The sequence below is a fragment of the Lytechinus variegatus genome, chromosome 10 (assembly GCF_018143015.1).
Source record: "Lytechinus variegatus isolate NC3 chromosome 10, Lvar_3.0, whole genome shotgun sequence".
NCBI lineage: Eukaryota > Metazoa > Echinodermata > Echinoidea > Temnopleuroida > Toxopneustidae > Lytechinus > Lytechinus variegatus.
The window spans coordinates 32,307,957-32,331,518 of record NC_054749.1 but is presented as its reverse complement, the minus strand read 5'-3'; the positions used below and the strand labels follow the sequence as shown (position 1 = coordinate 32,331,518).

Genomic DNA, 23,562 nt, shown 5'->3' with positions numbered 1-23,562 from the left:
AATATATGCTGGTGTGTGTGTAAGTGATTGTGTTATCGTTTGAATGTTTGAAGTAATAATGTGGATAGACTACAATTATATGACCTTGAGCCCGTAACACAAAAGCTAAGCAATGATCGTAGAACAAATTTTTACAACTGATTGCATTGACAATATACAATCAACAGTAAAAATCAAGCGTACAATGAATTATTATGCCGTGTGTTACGGAGCCCAGGTTTCTCTTTTTTTCTTTCTCAATCTAACTTTCCACATTTTACATGCCCCCTGTATATATAGTTAAAGGCTTTAATCGCTTTATACAAATGATTAAAAGTCTTATCCTTTTTTCATGGGGGCAGCAGTACATGTACATGTAATTCAGACTTTAGTTTGGAGTAGGACTTGGAGATTAGAATCTTGTTATCAATGTACAATGCATGATACCTGACACACTGAAATAAAGAATACACTAGGCATACATGTAGAACAGAAGGACCATTGTATTTGTATCATGTCACTTACATGTACATGAAAATTTCAGAAGGTAACTGTAACTGTTTAGAATATCAGTTCAAGTAATATGCAGACTTTAATGAAAGTACACATGATTTTGAATGATGTACATGATTTTGAATGATGCAGACCTTTTTATTTCATAAATGAAAACGGATGAAAGTTAAAAAAACAAAAATAAAAATGAAAAAAACATGCAAAATTTGAATACCAACGATAGAAAATAAATAATGAGACAATAGGTGATCGATGTACAGTTGAAATAAAGTCACAAGGCACCACCCGGAAGAATACTTACATGTACAATATGTACTGTATTAACATGTAACATGTTGAATTCAAGCAAATTATTTCAACGACACAGCCTGTTATACACCATTACACAATATCATTTACCAGAGTACTGATCACATAATTAACTATAGTCTAGTGCTGAGCAATATTATAGAAATGATAATTTTGAATATTAGATCATGGTTTTATATAACGGAGTAAAAGGCCAACATAGTGGTGATTATGAATTAACCATAAATGCTGCTCTGAATTGCTTCAAACCTACTCTGCACTCAGAACTTAAGTTGGTACATAAACATATGATGAAAGTATTTCTTTCATTTCCCCCTTTCCTTGCACCCACGGAATTGTAGCTTATAATTAACGTTATGAATATTCTGAATCAGCGATTTATTGCATTCTCAGCGACATTAAGTTGGCGATACTGTAATTGATTAACATTGAAATCAAATATCGCCCAGCACTAAAGTTCACAATAATGAGCATGATGAATAGAAAATATCCAAGATGTTTATTTTTCTTGTACACACATTTCACACGTAAACAGTTTTCTTTTATGTTGTGTATACATGTACATACTTGAGGATTTGAATTATAAAGTGTACATAAGATAACTAGAACTACATGTATCACTGAAGGTGATTAATACCCCTGCCCTATGCCATTACCATGGCAACAGTTTGCAACAAATGGAGAAAAAAAAAATGTCTTACCATCTTTACCCAAAGTCCTATGTGTGAGCACAATATGAGAATTGTTTAAAAATTGAGAAAGTAGTTTGATGCGCATGATTTGCACCTAATTTTAGGCATTTTACATGTATGCTGTTAACATGGCAACACAATTTTCAACATGTTCGAAAAATGTGTCTTGCACAACTTTACCCCAAGAACAATGTGTGGTCAAATTTCAAGAGAATCGGTTGAAAATTGAGAAAGTAGTTCAATGCGCAAGATTTGCAACAGACCTACCGATAGTACACTGATTCCTACCCCTTCAAACTTTGTTTGGCAGGGGTTTAAAACAATCATGCAAAAATAACATGTATATAGATAGTCGCATTGCTCCATGAATAAACCAGCAGGTCCATGGTTCAATGCATGAGAAAAATAAGAATATCTCCGCAAATATTATTGCTTCCAGCCCTATCTACAATGTATTATTGACTTAAATAAAAATTTCTTTGAAATTGCATGTACCTAACTTTATAATTGAAAATAATTCAGGAAAAATATTGGTACCAGTGTGATAAGCTGAAGTAAAATGCTGTTAAAAGATCAAACTTACCATTAGTAACAATGTACATGAGTGTGACTCAGCAGAACTACAACGTAGACCACTTTTGTTTATTTGGGTCATTCCTCCTACACAAACTAGAAATGCAAATACTGTATACCAAAATGTGGACAAAAAGGTACATAGGCTATTGATAATGGAATGGTGTTACAGAAAAACATCTTCACACTTCTTGTCAGCCATGATCCCTCATTCTTAATTTAGTAATGTCTAATGGTCTACCCCTAACCCCCAAGCCTCCCTGAACCGTACAGCTATCCAAAGCCGTCACTCCTAATTACCACGACCATCTATCTGGATAAGGCTTTCTCACCAAGATTCCTCATTACAAAAATATAAATAGCAAGCTGCAAATGAGACTGACTCTCATTTGCGCTCACTTTTACGAGACGATTGCATGACACAGATTTGAGGAATATTTTTGGATGGCAGCCAGTTGGAAATCTGAGCTGTGTTACGCCTTTATGGGATGTAAACCTTCTTTATCAGAACACTGTGATTTTCAAAAAATCTCTAGCTACCATGAAACTGTCTTGTTTGCACATCAGGTATGTAGGTAACCAATCTCTATTCCCATGGAAGACAGTTTTGAATAAACTGAAGACAAATAACACAGCACAATTCCAAAATGTTACAAACAACATTTAAGAACAGAAAACTATGAAGTTTCACACCTAGCAAATTGCATAAATCTTTCAAACTGAAATGGCTTAATGTACATGTATACATGTATGTACACATAGATCATCATCGTTTATGCTTTGAGTTTCCATGTACACAAATAAAATACAATGTTCTTTTGCATCGAATGATAAAATTTTCCTTCCACAGAATAGAACACTAACGTACTGTCATAATGAAAGCAACTTGTCTTGTACAAAGTTTATTGGTATTTGTTTATATACAAATATAAATCTCTGGACACACTTTACATGTATATTCTGCACTGCAATATCGTACAGGGGTCTTACCATTTCTTCAGTAGTACTGCTATACATTTGACTCTTTCCTTTTTATTTCCTCTGGCATCTCCTTGAGGGCTTCTTCAGGTAGAGGACTTGGTTGACTGGTCAGTGACATTTCCTCCGTGGTCTGGGAGTCACAACATCGCAGGGGATGCATTTCGTGCGAACCCTCATGAGAACCCTGAGACTCAATAGAAACGAGTCTACTGACGTCTGGGGCTTTCCACTTCAGAGTTAGATGTTCAGTGCTCAGACTCCTTCCATTGCAGTCCCCACGAGCAAACTGCTTGAAGCGACGTGAGAAAATCTCTTCTGTCATCCTAGGATTCCATCTCTGCAGCTTCTGCTCCTCAATTACACTGGTGATGAGGTCTTTTAGCTTAGCTAGCTGGCTCTCTGTCGTTTCCTCTTCCTTTTGCTCAATTTCTTCAAGATCTTTGGCACTCTTCCTCGGATGACCAGGGACAGCGTAGGTCTCCTCAAACTTAGAGTAGTCAATGTCATATTGTTTATCAAACTCACTATGCAGACATAGAACTGAGCTGCAGAAGCGATAGCCCCACTGGATTTCTCCAGGCATGTAGGATGTACGAGCTTGAGTGGTCAATCCTGTTTGTTCGACGATGCCTTCAAGGATTACAACAATTTCAAAGTCAGCGGTGTCTATCGTGTTGCAGGAGTACTCATAGAGTGGACTGTCTTTGTCTATTGTGTGTGATACAATTATTGGCCAAACCAAGAAAATACGGTCTTCCCCACTGTCATAGCCAAGATCCATGTTGTGATGAAACAAAGGTATAATCTCACCCTCTTGTGTGACTTTTGGTTTGATCATGTAGACTCTTAAGTGAGCCTCAAACAAATGGCTGTTGCGAATGTCTCCTACCCTGAACATGAAGCATAGTTTACCATCCCTTTGTGCGATAACAGCTTTCCGACTGAACTTTAGAGTAGCGGCCCGTTTCTTTGGACGAGCAATTTTGGCAAAGATGCAACCGATGAATACAGCATCTATGAGACAACTGATGACAGACTGCACTACAACTAGCAAGACTGCAACTGGGCATTCTTCAGTCACACTCCTAAAACCATACCCGATTGTTGTCTGGGTTTCCAATGAAAAGAGAAAAGCACCTGTAAAAGTTTCCATGTTATACACACATGGTTCCCAGTCTGTTAGGTTGCGACTTGAGGCGTTCAGATCACCATGTGCTGCAGCGATGACAAACCACACAAGTCCAAACATGAACCATCCAATGACATACGCGAAGGTGAAGACCATCAGGTTCCATCTCCATCTTAAATCCACCAAGGTTGTGAACATGTCCTCAAGAAATCGTAACCTCGCGACTCGAGTGTGAACCACATTGCACACCCCATCTTTCCCCACTAATCTCTGCATGAGTTTCCTGCGTTTGAGTTTCCTTCGCAGTTTGTAGGAACGGACAGAATCCTTCCGGTTGTGATGTGTGGGGATGGGAGGTCCGTTCCCGTTACTGCTGTAAGCACTCTCCGAAGAGAGACTGGTGTTGCTGACACGCCGGTCCATTTCTGCCTCCATCTTAGGGGGCTCCATCAACCCAAGCGGCTCATAAAGGTCCGTCTCGCCGACGGAACGAGAACGAGACATGGCGAGACCTCTCTCAGTGCTTGCTCTTCAAAAGAAACCTGAATTGAAAAAAAATATATATATATTACTTTATCTTCCAAACCGTAAAAATACATAGATTTCATAATGTTCAATTATATGTATGCTTTTTATTGTTTAATACAATACAGAATGTGGCACCATTTTGCCAGATGATGAGATGTAAACTACATCTTTTTTTGTCAAAGTCATAGATGAAATGCAAGTCATTTCATCCATATTTGCACTGGTGCTGTGGGCATTTGATACACAGGATATGCCTACTGCGACATGAATAATCATCAATATCTTGATTCATGAATGACCGCGAACTTCCACAAGCAGTCATCCACAAAGCCAAGCGATTCCTGTCTTGTAATCAGCTCATATATGTAATGTTGATATTGGATAAATACAAACTGCTTTCAAGAATTTGAAATGACTGAGACATGGAAATATCTCTGCTGATGAACCTGTATACTCAATGATAAAGATCAAATGATTGATACATGTAACTCCACCTTGTCTTATCAACTCATGAACACACAATACTGAACACAGGGTACCTGAAAGGCACAACAACCATGCTATACAGCGAGATACAAGGACTGTTAGTCGGACACATTGGTACTCTCTTCATTAATCTGTGTGCCTCATCTAACTAAAGATCATCAATTAAAATTCTGATTGTTGGGTATCTCAACAATGTGCACCTGCTTGGCACGAATGAGTTTGCCGCCTTGTTCACATGTTCATCAAACTGCTTCACCACTCCATGCTCCACAAACCCTGACAAGTGACAACCACTCCATTTTCCGGAGCACTTTGTTTTCTGATAAACTTGTCGATGTTATGTTCATTCTGCTAACCTCGCTCAATTAATGACAACCCTGTCTGGCCTCTGAAGGTGCTACTTAACATGTCAATCTCAATCGCAATTGTTGGCTAGAACAATTCATTCACACGTTACCGCTGGAAAGTAATTACTTTGGCAAATATTCCGAGCATGCCTTAATGAAGCGGCGTTACATAACGATCAATCTCACAAAATAATTAAATCAAGAAACAAGCAGATGGGGTCTTTCAAATTTTAAGGGTCAAAAAGTACAGGCCGAAAATAAAACAGAGTATTTCAACCAAACAAAACATGAGTGCTAAACTTTTATGAAAACATAGATACATGTAAAAGATGAATAAAGACTTGTAGGGTTAAATTTTGTAAATACAAAAAAAAAATTATGTAATGCCTGATATAAAAATATAATCCTTAATCTATTCACAATATCATCAGGCATCACATTACATGTATTTCATCACCTTATTCACTGCACATGCTAATGATAGCAAATAAGTTTATTTTTATTGAATAAATGTGGTAAAGTTTGACAGAGAATTTATTAAAAACTGTCCAGTATTATACTTCACATTTGCTCTCTAGAGTATGTAATCTCTGTTTATGGAGACATGTTCAGGAGTGAATACTACATGAAAAAGATAACAACCCCCCCCCAAAAAAAAGAAAACATTACCAACATTGTTTCTAAAGCATAGATTGGGATACTGGGTAAATTATTTTAATACTTCACTTCCATTTCTAAAACTCAAAGAGGAAGGCCTGTAAGGGGAGAATTTATTGATTTTCATCTTTGTCCGAGATCCGAGGCAAAAAGACCGCACTGCGGCGACCTGTCTAAGCCCGGGGCCTCATCTCAACTGCTTCTTTGTCTGTAGCTATGAATAATGAATTGGGAGGGTCTTTAATAAGGCGTTAAGGTGGGAAACTTGTGAACGGGATAATAAGTGGAGTGTGAAAAATAAGACATGGAGGATTCCATCCCATCAAATGAAATACCAGCATGAGGTCCCTTCTACATGTATACATGTTAGGGAATGACAAGCTTATGAATTTTTTAAGAAGGTAAAAATAGAAGGCATTGGACCTTCTTAACTGAACAATAACAAGTTATCAAACTTTCATAGGCGTTAGAGGTTTGTTGTCACACCATTGTAAACTCTAGTAAACTTTGACCCTGTTCTCAGTTTACTTTCTTGAACTGGTAGTCAAGATTGCTTTGCTGGATTTCTTAACACCAACTCCTGAACTGTGTCCAGAACCGGTGGGGGGGGGGGGGGGCTCTTCCATTGATGAGTGGATACCATGCGCGACCATAAGGTCTCCAAAAGCACCCTAAACACATATTTTCCAGATTCTGAAAATGCACCTCTTAACAAGTATTGGCATGTGAAACCCTACCCTTAACAAGTATTGGACATAAAATGATACTATTGGCAAGTACATGTATTCCTTGAATTTAACCCCTAAACAAGTACAGCCATATTTAAATTGTTATGTCATGGACGTCGGTCCTAAGTTTTCCTTCACATCATTGGGTTTAGTACAGCTCCACCTCCCACACCTCGCGCAAATTGTACTCTCAACATGTAGTGTTGACTCTTTGGGCAAAAAGTACATCCTTTATAAAACATTTTAGTCTTGATTTTTCATACCCTCCAAATTTGACCTCAAACACATAGCTTTCTTAGCCAAAATAGATACCTTTTTTATTATTTCAGTATTAGATCGCTACTAAGACAGCTTTCGGAATCCCCATTACATGTACAAATTAAACTGGTTTCCACTATAAAAAAGGTAGTTTAAGGACATGTGAGAACAGGGTTTAACCTGTGTTAAAATAGTTAAAAGATCATGTACACAGTAGGTATACACTGGCCTGAACTGGATAGGAGTGGAATATGCACAAATGTTTCTAACAGGAGTACTGTTTTCTTCTTCAAACATGACTGCCCACAGATTATTGATGAAAACATGATATCCAGATTATACAATTTCACAACACATTATCCCGCCGTTACATTAATCAATATATACAAACATACATATACATCACTTCAAAAATTTCAAAAGTTGACAAGGTGTAGCATAACAAAAGCCACCAAACTGGCCCCCAAGGACTTATCAATATCTAATGATATTAACGTAAAGACTGTAATACTCGCAAATGCTCTTTTAGATTCCAGTTGGTTATTGTCTGCCCGTTTTAGACTGTTATTGAAGGGGTATTGATTGGGAGTAGATAATTGAAGAAGGTTGATTGATTAAAATTTCTATTGTTGATTATTGGCATGAAGACGGCGGTTTCATTAGATCTAAACACTGCAACCTACATATACATCATCATCATTTAGTAGTCTGTAAGCACAGACTCGTATTTGAAACTTTAACCAATAACAGGTCTAGAGTAAAGACTAGATGCCTAGATGTCTGTGTAGTGCTAGCCACATTACATAGTGAATCTAGTCTCACTACTTCAGACTCTGCATTATGCACTATGCAGATTGCGAAAACCAAGGGTCTGTGCCAGCAGACTAATCATTTATTTCATTCAGCAAGACTCTAATAGCCATGATGACAATCCCTCCATTTAATACTTGTTTCTGTCCTGAACATCCTCCTTGTTCAGACCAACCTTACAGCTTGATACAGTTCTTCACCGTTCCGTGTCATTTTTTGGTCTCCATTTCCTCTTATGCCATTCACTTCCAGAGCCAATGCTCTTTCCACCTTCTCTCCTCAACATAGAACACATCCATCTCAAACCACCTCTCTTTATGTAACATTTCCTTCCAAGCCAAACATTTTCATGAGCGGTATAATTCTTACGCCACAAAGACACAGAAGTAAATGTTGATGAACACAACATCAATTCATGCACTGTTTTACAGTTCATACCTTTAGAAAGCAACTGTAGAGCCAAGTTACAGCAGAAGTTTTCTTTGAGGATTTCTGATTGAATCTTAACCAGTCTGAAGTCAATGCATGTAAGTTTGCCTCAAACACATTGGGCTCGAGCTCATGAAACTAAATACATGTAAATCAGGATGAGGATACATGTAGTGTTCTCCAAAGACCCCTCAAATAATACCCACTGCCAATGATTAATTTGAGCTGTTCAACTGTGTACAAAGAACTACAATGTGCCAAGAAAAGAAAGTGACCAAAGCCAAATAATGGATCTTGACAATCATATCTCATTAAGCTCTGTGGCTTGTTGAGGTCACTTGGCAAAGGGATTAAGCTTTAAGCCTGCAATCTCTGAATCAGGATAATCAATCCATTAACACTCTTAATAAATCCTCACTGACTTATTGTTTTCAAGTCCAGCTTGTTTTATTGTGTTTAAATTCTCCTTAACCCACCTCTATTAAGTGTAAATTGTTCAGAGAAGTTTAGTGTAAGCTACAACTGAGATAAGTCTGAAAAGGGATTAAGCTTAAGCCTTTAATCTCATCAAAAGGGATAGTTTATCTGTTAAAAGTGTGGTTAATTTCTGACCCAAGAGATAAAAAAAGACTTCAGACCTCATTACAGTCCTAAAAATAGTATATAGTGGAAACCAGTTTAGTGCAAAATAGTTCCAAACCAGTTTGCCTTGTTAAACTAGTTTCTTCAGTCAATGCTTGGCACACTACAATGTACTTCACACATATTAAAGATCTCTATGCTGCCAATTCAAATTTCATGCATGTAGCATCATTATTGATTTACGTGGAGTGGTTGTGAAATATTGTACAACGCCTAATTAGCTTGTTGTATGCGATCAAATGTGAGGCTGAATGTCACACATTTGTACTGTTGCACACAAGACGTACCATTCAAAATGTACCATTGCACAGCTTTAGGGGGTGACGTCACAATGCGATTTCATTGAATAAGGAAAAGATACAATGCGCGTATAGCCCGCTGGCTAAATGCGCAATGTTGTCCAAAATCATGTGCGCTTGTAGCTTGTGGGCCCGGTTTGTGGGATTTTGCTTTTCACTTTCAATATTTTCTCCCTATTCATAGATTACTGGAGGGAAAAACTTCTTTTTTTTATATTTTTCGCTAGATTCCGAGGCGTTGTACAACACAAATAGCGAATATTCTTATTCGTGCAATGGTGCAAGATTTCGCATTCGGTGAAAGAAAGAAACGCTCTATTCAACTCGGCTAACACCTCGTTGAATAGAGCATCTTTCTTTCACCTCATGTGAAATCTCGCACCATCGCACTCATGCCTGGCTATTCGCTATTTGTATACCATACCACTTTCAAGTGATCAGATGGGAACGCTAGGAAAGCGATATGGTTTCCTTAACCGGTTTCCACTATTAAACTACATGTACATGTAGTACAATACTGAGAACGGGGTCTAATTATCTCAGTAATTCTCTTTAAAATCATCACTTGCTTCTGCATTTAAAGATCATAAACTTTACTTGGATGATATGTACGGCTAATGTACATGCTAATATGTATGCCTCGGTTGCATAAAGCATGCATATGTTTCCTAACTTTTCTTAACTCTTTGCTCGCCAAGGACCTAATATCTCCTCTGCCACATTAATTTTAAGGTGCAACCCAAAGAGGGGTTTTGCATGGACTTATGCTAATTAAGCTCCCAATATCTTTTGATTGGTTTATTGTAAAGAAAAGCTTTGTGTGTACACTGTACAATGCGATGCACATAGGCCTACCACTATTGTGCATGAGTGCACATGGACAATAGACTTAATTTAATGCACTCTGTGTGAACTGTGACTTGAGTCGTCCTTGGCGGTCCACTGTATGTGACTCTAGTCGTCCGTGGCGGGCAAAGAGTTAATTATCATTAATGAACCTTTACCAAGCCAGGCTTTGGACAAACTCGAAGTGCCATACACATGTACTGTACCAATATTACTCTTGGACAGCTTCCATTTAAGCTTTCATTTTTCATTTCCATGCCAACTACATTATGCACGATAATGAAACATTGCAATCAATGGAACAATGAATACCTAATTACAACTGTAACTACACATACTGTAATTTAATTTCATACTTAATCATCTTCATCGACAACCTTTGTCAAATGATGAATAGGCTCATTACCCAGACGGGTCATGGATCACTTTGCCTGGGACTACAAGGAAAATCAATGCCATTAGCAATAAGATGCATCACTGTACGTTAGAGTAGAAAACCCCATCGTACTAGTTAATAATTACACTGTAGTCTCCTACTGTAGGATAATTACAAAATAATGAACCGAGAGACGTCTACAAAGTATTAGGGAAAATCCCAACATAAACTTGTATTGAACTACAATGTACATGTACAATGGTGACTGAACTAGTCTATGTCACCGTTCTCACTACTGTCCTAGAACTAGTTTACTGGAAAGCGGTCTTGTCTGAATAATAAGACACCGTTCTCACTACTGTCCTAGAACTAGTTTACTGGAAAGCGGTCTTGTAAGCGATCTTCCAAACCGGTTCAGAAAACCACCTCGCGATGTAGTTTTGAAGATCACTTTGCTGTGTTAAACTGGTTTTAGCGTGAGGACAAAACCGTTATTCGGGAAGCGATCTTCACACATTTCGAGCGCACTACTCCATACTCTGTATGTGGAATTCCTACGCTGCGATTCGAATATCGTGCCAAACATGTCACCCCACTGAGAGTGTTCCCATACATGTAGCAACAAGACTGCTTTACATGAAGTGGTTTTGAAAACAACTTTCAAGTGATCAAATGGGAATGCTCGCAAAGCGATCTTCCAAACTTGTTTCCTGAACCAGCTTCCAGTAAACCAGATTTAGAAAGTATGAGAACGGTGTCTGTAAAGTAAGAACAACTCCTCTTACATGTAAGCCCTCCCTTAAAATCAGATAAAATAAATACAAAATGGAGCTCTACAGTGTATGAAAACAAGGAATTTCATTTAAACATAATACTTGTTTACTTAAAACAAAAAAAAATGAAACACGTAAAATAACACACATTCCCCCCCCTTCATGAGCTAAAACAAGAGTTGTACGTAGACAGTGGAATCCAAATTGTTGTTTGTAGTTGTTGTTTTAGCTTATACGGTGCGTATCATTCAGTAGTGAATATGTGCGCCAAGTGCATGGGCATGGATGGATGTATGCGTATGCACATGTATTTACACTTTATCATGATGTGATCATGTGCGAAAGTTTTGCTCATACCTAACAAACAGTTCCCTGCTCACGCCATGCTGTGTATGACAAATTACAAATGGTTAACCAATCACCAGGCCAGGTGAAGGGCAACGGGTACAGCATCACAACACCCACATTGCCCCCATGGAGAGCCTTGGCATAACAAATAACTAGGTAACTAACAATTCACATCGTCAAGTATTGAATATACCAATGCAGGCATCAAAGGAACTTGAATAGTACAAATAAGAAATTATAAGGTACACTTTCCTCTCCACTTGATCATGAAATAATTGTTCATTACATAATGTAGGCCTAGAAGAACTTATTTAGGCCTCAAAATACATGTATATGATTGTGTTCAGCCACACACTTAAAGGGGAATCCAACCCAAATAAAAACTTGTTTTTATAAGAAAGAGAAAAATCAGACAAGTTGATAGGTGAAAGTTTGAACAATATTGGACAAATAACAAGAAAGTTATGAATTTTTAGAATTCGTAAATATTGGTAATCACTATACCTATGGAGACTTCAAATTGGCCGCTTATGTGATGTCATAGTGATGTAAGGCAAGGACTACTCTTCCATGTACTTCAATACATATTATGGCTAAAATGTCATTTTCCCCAAAAGTTTTATTTCAAATTGTATTTTCTTTCATGAGGACATTAAACAATATACTACCTGAGTTATATTTAGATTAATGCCCCAGGGGAATGGGTAATTAAGAGAAAACCACAAATCCCTGATAATAAAGTACATGGCCTATGGGAAAGTTGTCCTTGCCCCTTGTCATAATTTACTTACCAAGTTGCCAATTTGATATCTAAATGGTATTAGTGATCTCAATTTTAAAGCAGCTATAACTTTCTTATTGCTAGTCCGATTTCTTTCAAACTTTCACCATTCTGTTTAATTCATTTTTCTCCTTCCCAACACAACATTCTATGGCCAAGGCTGGATTCCCCTTTAAAACATGTACATGTACACTGTACAGACCTGTGTAAAGTTCCATAAGTGTTATGAGCTAACAAGGTTTTTGAATGATTTCATATGACTCAATAGTAAATATACCATGATATTTCCTTCTGAGATCCCTTAATTTTGTTTGAAAAGTATCTACTATTTAAACTTGCAGGAGTTGCAGCTTCATTTTCTTTGGGGATACATGTACTGTATATGCAAATACTTTGTTTCTGTAACGGCAAAACATAGAATTTCAATTTGGACTTACATGTAGGTAGAAAAAAAATAGATAAGTTTTTGTGACTTTTGAATGAGCATGAAAGCACCTTCATCGAGCAGTACTACAATTCATATACTGGTAGTTATACAAAGAGCCGGGAGGGTTAGCAAACACCAGCATGATAGGGCTCTATGGATTTCTTGTATTCCATACAATGACTTTCAACAATAGTTTCAGCTGACACAAGCAAACTCGGTAAGACTCGAAATAGATCAAATGACTGAATAGTGGAAAATTTTGACTCTACATGTACCCTGTATAGCCAGTATTAGATCATGGTGGTCTTGTTACAGTTTATTTTCTTTTAATACATGAGTGCATGTAAATGTACATGTAGTAACACCTCTCCTGTAGGGGAGACCTGGGTTAGTTGGAACAAGGGGTAAGTTGAAACATTGTAATTTTCTTTAAAGCCTGTAAAATAAATTTATGCAATACTGCCCTCAATTTATTGCAATAATAATTCTACACTGTTGTATTATTGATAGCAATGAATTGAGGGCAGTATTGCATGAATTTATTTTACAGGCTTTAAAGAAAATTACAATGTTTCAACTTATTCCATGTTCCAACTAACCCCGGTCTCCCCTAACTCTTGAAGTGCATTTACTGAGCTCTATTCCACAAGGTACTAGGCCTAAAAATGTAAACATGTTTGTACACACAAATCAACAGGTTTACTTTTTTGTGCTTCCAAATGCATGGTAGACTTGGTGAAGGCCCTTACACAATGTACAAGGACATCGTACAGAATGAGTATACTGCTCCACAAGTGAAAAGAAAACAAGAATAAAAAACAAGAGTGATAAATTTGACTTTGGAATTTGAACTGTTTGTTGTCTATGATAAATCAAGCATAAATAACAAACAACTGAAACAAGGCATGAAATATGATATGTTCACATATACTCTACAAGTAGACTATGCGTACGTACATATACACTGTAGACCAAATGATATGCTAAAATCAAATGTATGTCAACATCCAATATATTGTAATAAATAATAATATTGTACACATTTTTGATAGCAGAAAAACAAGGTTGAATAAATAACACTTGGAGGAAATGCCGTCACGTATGTAATGACATACTTGTAAGCATCTACCAATTTATTCCCCATTCCTTTATAAAAAAATAATACTTTTCAAAAATAATTAACAAGATACATGTAGATCTTCCCTATATCTTCTTTAAGTTCTTAGAATATCAGTTCAATAGAAACTATAGACTACTTTTACTGACAGACTATTCTCTGAATGTAGATACTGAGCGGAGTTCACTTGTTGGAAACTTATCATGCGAATTAAGTCATACTTAAATCTTTGTGTATCACCCCCCTGTTCACCTTTTGGCTTTCACCTAACTCTTTTTAAAGATTCTGATTAAGCTGGATTACCAACAAGACACACTAATTAGGAATTAAAAAATACTAGCCACCTTACACACAATGTACATGTACATGTACTTAACCAATCCTATACGAAGCAGAACAATAAAGGGTGGGCATACAGTTAACTCTTTAAGACTTGACTTTTCTATACCTAATTTTTGCCTATATACAGTATTTAAAGAAATTAACATAAACCAGCCCTATGGTACATGGAAAGGGATTAAGAAAAAGCTGGAGTGAGAAATGAAATATCAAGCAGTAACTGAATAAAACAACAAATTAAGAAATATTATAACAGCATAAAACACTACACTGTAAACGGGTCTCACTGCACACTGCTGCAGTGATACCCGGTTAAAGGGGAAGTCTACCCCAACAAGAAGTTTGTTGTAAAAAAATAGAAGAAAAAATAATAAAAAAGATATTGGTGAAGGTTTGAGAATCCATTTAATAATAATATCTCAAAGAAAGGTGTACCATTTGTATGGTACCAGTTCCAACATGTACTTGACCTTGAAGAGGTGTAGGAGATACATGAGGGTGACCCTACCCTTATGACAGCCAAATCCATCCTTAAAAATTCATCCATGATGCATGCTTTGTGGCAATCATAATTTCTGGAGTCGCCGTAATATCCGTTACAATTTTCGATATCATTTATAAAATTAATATTCTGACCATGGCGGAGTAAAACTTGCTTTTATACCCCGGAACTGCAAAATTGCTCATTACAATGTACCCCTTAAAAAGTACCATTAGCCCTTAAAATGAAAGAAAAAGCCCCCAAAGTTCCGTAATTGCCCTAATGTGGAAAAAAGAGAGCCCCTAAGAAATAAAAAAAAATCCTACCCTGATTAATAGGACAAATCCTCTAAAAACTTGAAGTATCATTGTAATCATTCTTTTAACTAGGCCCAGAAGTGTTGGTTGCTCGCCTTCCTTGACTAATAATGCACACCTTGACTAATTTCTTTACCAATAACCATGTAGGCTTATATCAATGTACAATGTAATTTTACCAGGAAGGGCAATCAACACAATGGACTTGATCCTAGCCTTGTGGTTGCTACATGAACAAAGGAAAGTATTGAACAGAACATAACATTAAGACTCGCATGGCTTCATCTCTCTATTCAATCCATTAGATGACTAATCCTTGTCTCAACAAAGAGATAGTATCACCACAGCCTGCCATGGTGCTTCAATTCAGCTGCCTCATAAGCACATCAATGACGTTCACTCCCGGCGGTTTGGTGGAAAATTAAGCGGGAATTCAAGCTGTGCATCCCAAACGATGATGGGTTTCATCTTCGATGAATCATTCCACCACGTGTGATTCAATGCATATTTGATTTTCTTCGCTGAATCACACAGAAACGAGTACCAGTACTCACAATTGGTCATAAATATGACCATCTATTGCAATATAATGTACGTACATACAGACTTGCTAATTCTGTTTAACTTTTTTCAATGACAAAAAGAAGCTGCTGAAAACTGCTTATCTAATAAAAGAGAGCAAATGGAGTAAATTAAAAGGGGCCTAAGCTTTCGATCCTAGCAGAATCTTCGTCGGAGGCAAAATGACAAACATATAAAGTGGAACAACCAAAATATAGACCACAGACAAGCTACAGCAACACTAGAAACAAGGAGACAAAGGGGCAATGAAATAGAAGCTCAACCAAAATTTGTTGGATATCACGAGCAATGTAGATGTTGATGCACCTTACTCATTATAATTATTCAATTCAATTCATTTCATTTATTTTGAAGTGATTGGTTAACATAGGTTTGACTTTTAAAAAATCTGAGCTAGAAGGTCACACTTGTCACCTGTGTCTGTGATATGTTACAAAAATGAAGCCCAGAAAAAATTGCGTGTGAGAATAATTATTGAGTGCTTAAAAAATTGAAACATAAAGTGACTGGAAACACCATCTTAATTTCATCCCATACACTTATGTGTACTATTTAGGCCAGGCGCGTACGCAGGATTTTTGAAAGGGGGGGTTTTCGAGCTGATTTTTTTTTTAATCTCCCGCCCAGTCTCTAAAAAGTGATGAGCGGGGGGGAGGAGGTGATGATTTTTTTTTCTTTTTTTTCAGCGCTGCAAATAAGACAATAACATTTAAGTGGGGATGGGTATGTAACAGTGCGGTCATGACCCGCGAGCGAGCAGAAATGTTCTCGTTTTTGCGTTGAAAACATAATCTTTTTGTCAATAGTTTGTTGGGATCATAGTCGATGCTACATGTCCTTCGGATCGTAGCACTCATGATATGGCCAACCGCGTAGCCATGATTTCATTTTGGAGGGGGCGGTAAATGCACGCGAAGCGTGCCAACACTTACAGAGCACGCGAAGCGCGCTCCCTAGGGGGTGGGTGCAGGGAGGGGGAGTTTCCCCCTCCCGCGCGAAGCGCCAAGCTTTTAGTGTTTCATAAATTAAAATGAAAAGGAGCCGTTTCTCTTGTCTCTAGTACATCCAATTCGGTTGACTATATTGCGATTTTGAACCTTGTTTTCAAAAGTGATTGTAAACGCACAAAAGAGGTATACAATGGAGGAAATTAAATTGATAATAACTCCGCGCGAAGCGCGGAAGCTAAAGTGATTTATCAATTTTTCCTGCCATAAAAAGGGTCCCGAGAAAAGGGTATTCTCAAAGATATATTGAAACTTTCTTTGGAAAGATCAGATTTGATTACAAACAATTTAGCATCAGTGCATATTTTTAACTCGCAAAACAGAGGAGAAGATTGGTAGAGGAAGATATTCCTCCCCGCGATAAGCAATGAAACTCTGAAATTTCAAAGGGCGGACGTTTCATCAAATGTAGATATCTCTAATACCCAATCGTCTCTAATTCAATTGATTTTCTAAGATTATTGAATTTCATTACAAGGAAAATAGTGCGCATAAAGTTGAAACTTCTGTGATTTATTGAAATTATCTATCTATATAATAAAGGATGGTTATTTTTTTTACTTATCCTGAAGCGCTTCATTTTGAATATAAAGAAACTTAAGTGTCATTCAAAATTTCAAACTGAGGGCGCAAAACAGGACAGGAGATGAATGTATACAGGGAAATGACATGAAGTTTAATACAATTTGATAAAAAAATAATGTACTTTTTTATTTAATACGTTACGAATTCCATACCTTCCTCTTTTTAAATTATGAACTTGTTTACCCCAAATTATGGTTGTTTATAGTAATGAGCTGAAAGCGGGAGAAGCTGACTTTGTGGAGGTGACGGCAGAAACTGATATAAAGATTTTTACCCGCTCGGAGCCGACCAGACCAGAAGTTGCGCGATCAATTAAAAAAAAAGAGATAACTTCATACATTTACTTCGGCCTAACCTTACTCAAATTCATGCCCTAATGTATACAATTTTAACTTTAACTGGCAAGAAGCACATAGCTGAGGTGGAAAAACAGGGTTAGAGAAAAGGTGGGGGAACAATGGAGAACTTCAATATTGTCATTTAACCGCGCGCAGCGCGGAAGCAAAATTCATATATGAATTTAAAGCAAAAAGAGTGAAGGAGTTTCTCTTTTGAGAAAAATATAGAGAATAAATAGAAAAAACACAAAGCTACCTTTCTTCCCTTTCCTTCCTTCCCTTTTCCTTTTCACCTCTCCTTTTTTCCCTTCTTTTTTTTCTTTTTGGGGACGTTTGGGGGGGGCGACCGCCCCCTGGCTACGCGCCTGGATATGGCCTTGATCAGAACACTGTAGAAACTTGAGAAATGTCATGAATAATTACGAGCGAGCGGAGCAAGCGAGCCGAAATGTTTGCGTTTTTCCGTCAAAACATACAATTCTTCTCAATAGCTTGTTGGTAATGATTACATATTAGTTGATGATACATGTCCTTCTGCTCGTAAGTCTCATGATATGGCCTTGATCAAGAGACTAGAAACTTAAGAAATTTCATAAATGATTACGAGCGAGCGGAGTGAGCGAGCCGAAATTTTCGCGTTTTCCCGTCAAAACATACATTTCTTGTCAATAGTTTGTTAGTAAATCAAGTATTAGTCGATGCTACATGTCCTTCTATTCGTAACACTCATAATACGGCCTTGAACAGGAGACTAGATACTTATGGAATTTCATAAATTATATAGCGGAGCGAGCTAACCGACCGTGATCATGTCGGCGACATGCGGAAATAAAAGATATAATAAACTGGAGCGAGCGAAGCGAGCGGAAATTTTTTCTGTGTTTTTCGTCGGAAACATGAGATCCTTCATTATTGCTGTCATATACATTATTGGGTAGGGGAACTCTCCGTAACCAGACCAACGAGTTATCAGGCGCTTGCCCGATAACTCCTTGACCAGACCGACCTCTGGGGAGACAAGCAAAAAAAAAAAAAAAAAAAAAAAAAAAAAAAAAAAAAAAAAAAAAGGAAAACGAAAAGGGGGGGGTTTGAACCCCCGAAACCCCCCCTTGCGTACGCGCCTGATTTAGGCATCTAAAAGACACCTATTTACAAAATTAGGGTTTGCCTTGTAGTTATAGCTTTTCATTCTCAATAATGGTTGTTTTCAGGGTTTATTAGTTCTACTACATGCACTTGTACACATGTTTCAGTTTCATCTTGGTTTGAGAATGTTTTAAATCGGCTGCTCAAAAAATACCTTTAAATTATAAGCAGTGTGATGGTTATGGCTCCAGATTCCATTTGATTTTAAAATTTTAATACATGACCCAGCCTTCTTTTACTTCTTGTGCTCATGGCCGGATATCTCTTTTTTGAAAATCATTCATATAAGGGTGCTACATGTAAATGTACCAGTATACTAGGAACAAATTAACTTAGCTACTCTATCTGCAGGCTTACATCATGTATCTCCTTCTTACAGAGGAGAGGGTGGCTATTGCAATGTTTTCAATTAGGATGACGTTTTAAGACCCATGACTCTTTTTTAGTGACTAAGTGAAATACATCAATCACATTGTTCTCAGATGATCTATAGAACTTGTAAGTGGGACTAGAACCCCCATCTACAAATGTATTGCTCTACACATGCATGACCAAATTATTTCCAAACACGCCCTAAACGAGTTTTTCTCTGTGTGCAAATTAACCCTCTATACAAGTTTTTTGCAGGCTTCCTTTACACATATTGGCCCCTAAACAAGTTGTCGCCAGAATATGACCCCTATGCAAGTTTTGTGTACTTGATATATAATAACAATGAAAACTAAATTCATGGGTAGGCCTATTGTATGCCACCAGTGCAGTTAGGGTTAAAATACCACAATTGGGAAGAACCCAAACACTTTTCAGAAACGAGAAGGAAAAGCTAGGGGGGAAAAAACCTACCCTAAACACGTTTGTCTAGTCTAAAAAAAAGCTTTAGAAAAAAGTTAAATATGTTTGACCCCGCAATTGACCATCAACCAGTCTTTCAAAACCACCTCTTTTGAAAATCTGTGTTTTTGATACCCTCAACGAGTGCACGAGCATCCATAACTGACAAAAAACCCACCCATTTCAACATGTTTATTTTTTGGTCACGCATGTGTACATGTGTACCCGGGGTCTACCAATCTAGTGTGTGTATTTGAGTTTTTTCAGACGTGTATCAATCAGATATGATTATTTACGTCTGGGACCGAACTTTAACGTGACCACCATCCGAAAGACGTGACCAGGGTTCGAACCTCGAACTTCTGCATCACTTTGTAACTTCCCCATATAGCTTGGATTACAGGTGCACGCCACAACGCCCAATCTAGGCCTATATTTAGACCTACTTAATAACAAAATATCTATTCTTGCCAATTTGAGGATTGCTTGGCATATATTTGACTGAGGGGGGGGGAGGCAGTCAAATATATTGCTGTACACACGGGTGATCAAAAATGCCAGATTTAAAAAAAGGGGTAGATTTGAAAGACTGGTCAATGGTCAATTGCAGGGTCAAACATATTTAGGGTATGTTTTCTTCCCCAAAGCTTTTTTTTTTATATAGCCAAACATGTTTAGGGTATGTTTTTTCCCCCAAGGTTTTTCTCTGGGGTCATATTCTGGCGACAACCTGTTTAGGGGCCAAAATGTGTAAAACCCGCAAAAAATTTGTTTAGGGGGTTATTTTGCACACAGAGAAAGACTTGTTTGGGAATAGGGGGTGTTTGGAAATAATTTGGAAATGCGTGTGTACAGCAGCTACATGTACATGTAGGCCCTACATGTACATGTATGAACATACAGCAATACATTTGACTGCCCCCCCCCCCCGGATATCTTATTAGATGTAAAGATCAGACCAAAAGCATCAGTCTCTGTTATGGTAGTTCCGCTGAACTCCGTTGGCTTCACTCATCTATTAGTATTACAGAGACCGAAGTTCTAACTCAATCTGTAGAGGGAATCAATGGCCGTATGTTTATGTATCAAGTGCGGACAAACAAGGGATGTGGGAGTTGCGTGACAGCCGAAGTAAAGTCACTGTTTTTAAAATTAAGTTTATTTTTTTTCTGTTTTGGTGCATTTCAGCATGTTCAGGCCAAAACAGAATAAACATGATAATAATCTTTATTTTGGTCCAGTATTGTACTTTTTATAAATTTCTATAAAATAAAAAAAAATCAATGTGCCACATCAGGAGGATTTTGCCTTAATTGAGGCTGCATGATCGCGAGCCATCTGTGTACGAGGCATTGGCGGCGGAAGCCAAAAAATTTAGGGGGTGTCCACCTGAAATTTTGGGATGGACACATGTAAAAAAATTTTGACAAGCAAAAAAAAAAAAAAAAAAAAAAGGTCATCAACCTAAATTTTAGGGGGGGACAACACACGTTTCAGGGGGGTACACGTGAATTTAGGGGGGGACGCAGGAAAAAAATTTGACAAGCAAAAAAAAAAGGTTATCAAACAAAAATTTAGGGGGGGACACGTCCCCCCCGCTTCATATGCATGTTACATTAGACATTATACTAGTATTACTAAGACTTCAATTAAAGAGATCTGTTTATTGATCCTCACTGAGCTAACTTAACTAAATAAGATAAGACTGTCTTGACTGTCTAACTCTAATACAAAATACTAGCTAGGTTTGCTGCAATCAGAAATGAGAAAAGCATGAGACAGTGTGATGTGAGCAAATTTCACATAATTATGATAGACTAGTAATAGAGTCGTGTTAGAGAGTGGTATTTTCCATGTGTTTCCTGCAGTACACGTGGTAACCACACCGGATCTTTTGGGCAGCGTCTTAACAAAGCACTTCGCATCAGGATGATGGAAAAAAAAATCATGGTTTCACTTTCCTAACCTACGCCTCGTTATTTTGGATAGCGTACCACGACGAGCTTGCCACCCCGTCAGCACGGGGGAGATTTCATTTCAGTTTTCCATGACAAATCGTGATACTTCTCCTCTTGTAAAAACACCAATATGCGTTAAAAATGTACATTCTTAATACTTACAATATTCTATAGCTGTCTTGTGTATAATTCCAATATAATATCAAAATCCTGGGAGAAATAGAACAGAAAATAAGGAAAAACAAGTTCCGCTCATTGAGTCTACCGTACAGATTCCATTCCTTGAGCTGAGCTAGCTTGCATGATGATTGCAAATGATACACATTTTAACACACACGAAAGCCCGCGCCTTCGTGTGCATTGGCGGGATTGGGATCAATCCATTATTCATAGGTGTATTTTTTTATTTGATAACACACACTTTTGGCAAAACCTCATGATTTGACTGAACTTTATCAAAATTATTATTCATGAAACTTACGATTGTATCGATGTGACGAGTAATTCAAATTATTACACGCATTCATTGGAATTTATATCACTCATGCAAAATTTCGTACAAATTTTTGAAAGTCCCTCCATAGGTACGTTGCACATTAAATAATAGACTAGTTCAAAACTTCTACCCATTCATTCACGGATTGTTGTTATCCACCGTAGAGGTGGATATGTTATCCAGTTATCTGACCATTGCTCTGACTTAGCAATGACCTATTAATATTCATCCATCAGAAAGTCACTTGGAAATACATTTCACACAAACAATATAGTTTTTCAATTATTAATTTTATCATTATCATCACTATTTAATTTGTTATCATCCTGAAGTATAAGGCGTGGGATGCATTTTTTTTGTTGCTTTTTATTTGGACAGGACTGTGGCCTCCAAACTGTAACTTTTAAGGGTCGTTGTGGATGGAAATTTGCATTGAATAATGTTTTCAATTTTCCGGTACATTTTCCCAGCCCTGAATACAATTTTTCTCTGGCACAAAACCGTATCCCGTTCCCAAAATTACATTCTTCCTTTTTTCCCATCACTATCATTACCATTATTTTCCTGCTTCTCATTCTTCTTCTTCCTCCTCCTCCTCTTCTTCTTCTTCGTCTTCTTCTTCTTCGTCGTCTTCTTCTTCTTCTTTCCCTTCTTCTTCTTCTTCTTCTTCTTCGTCTTCTCCTTCTCCTTCTTTTTCTTTTTCTTCTTCTTCTTCTTCTTCTTCTCCTCCTCCTCCTTTTTCTTCTTTGCTTAGCCTTCAACTCTAATCCTAAAGCCTGCAGCAACATACTTTTCTTTTGTAAAAGAGGGAAAGAAAATGTTAAAAGACGTTTACAATGACTGATTAGAATACTCAAAGCTGAACCAAAGTATTATAAAAGTATGACAGCAAGTCTTGGATGGAATGAAATTTAAAAAAAAAAATTATGACAAAAAAATGCTTAATTACAGCTGTTTTGATATTAAGTCATCTTTAGAAAGAAGTGTTGAAAAGATAAAGGATTTTATTGACTGAAGAAAAAAAAATCACTTCACATAATCTCCTTGCATATAAATATAAAATTACAAAAGAATTATTTAGGTCTTAATTCCTATACTTGTATTTGTATAGATAATGTGGTATGATTTCGTCTAACAGCTTCAAACGCATGCATAAATAATCTCTTTTCTTCTCTTAATGCAACTAATAATTTCAAATAAGGAATACTCACTTGTTAAATGTATCTGATAAATGTACATGCATAACATCTTGCATGTCAATTTTTTGGTCTTCTATTTCCATGAAAGGTTGTTGAGGTCAACTGTAAATAAATTATTTTTTATGTTGGAGTGCCTTTCCTCAAATGGAAAAAAATTGAAAAAGCTGGAGCTGTTATTTGTGTATTGCGTTCCTCTTGCATTTGTAACAAAAAATATAGACATTTTAAACGATTCTACAAAATCTGATGTAGAAG

The 23,562-nt window shown here is 37.2% G+C and overlaps 1 protein-coding gene across 2 annotated transcripts; it reads right to left on the bottom strand.

The window, feature by feature from the left end:
- Positions 1-505: 505 nt before the first annotated feature.
- LOC121422213 (ATP-sensitive inward rectifier potassium channel 12-like) lies at positions 506-21,939 on the bottom strand. Of its 2 annotated transcripts, none has more exons than XM_041617119.1 (2): positions 21,775-21,939; positions 506-4,718 (listed from the first exon to the last, which is right to left on the bottom strand). In XM_041617119.1, the coding sequence occupies exon 2, from the start codon at positions 4,678-4,680 to the stop codon at positions 3,076-3,078; it is 1,605 nt and encodes a 534-aa protein (XP_041473053.1). In that variant the 5' UTR covers positions 4,681-4,718; positions 21,775-21,939; the 3' UTR covers positions 506-3,075. The 2 variants fall into 2 exon arrangements, with proteins under 2 accessions (XP_041473053.1, XP_041473054.1); XM_041617120.1 differs by lacking the exon at positions 21,775-21,939 and adding an exon at positions 8,429-8,550.
- Positions 21,940-23,562: the final 1,623 nt, after the last annotated feature.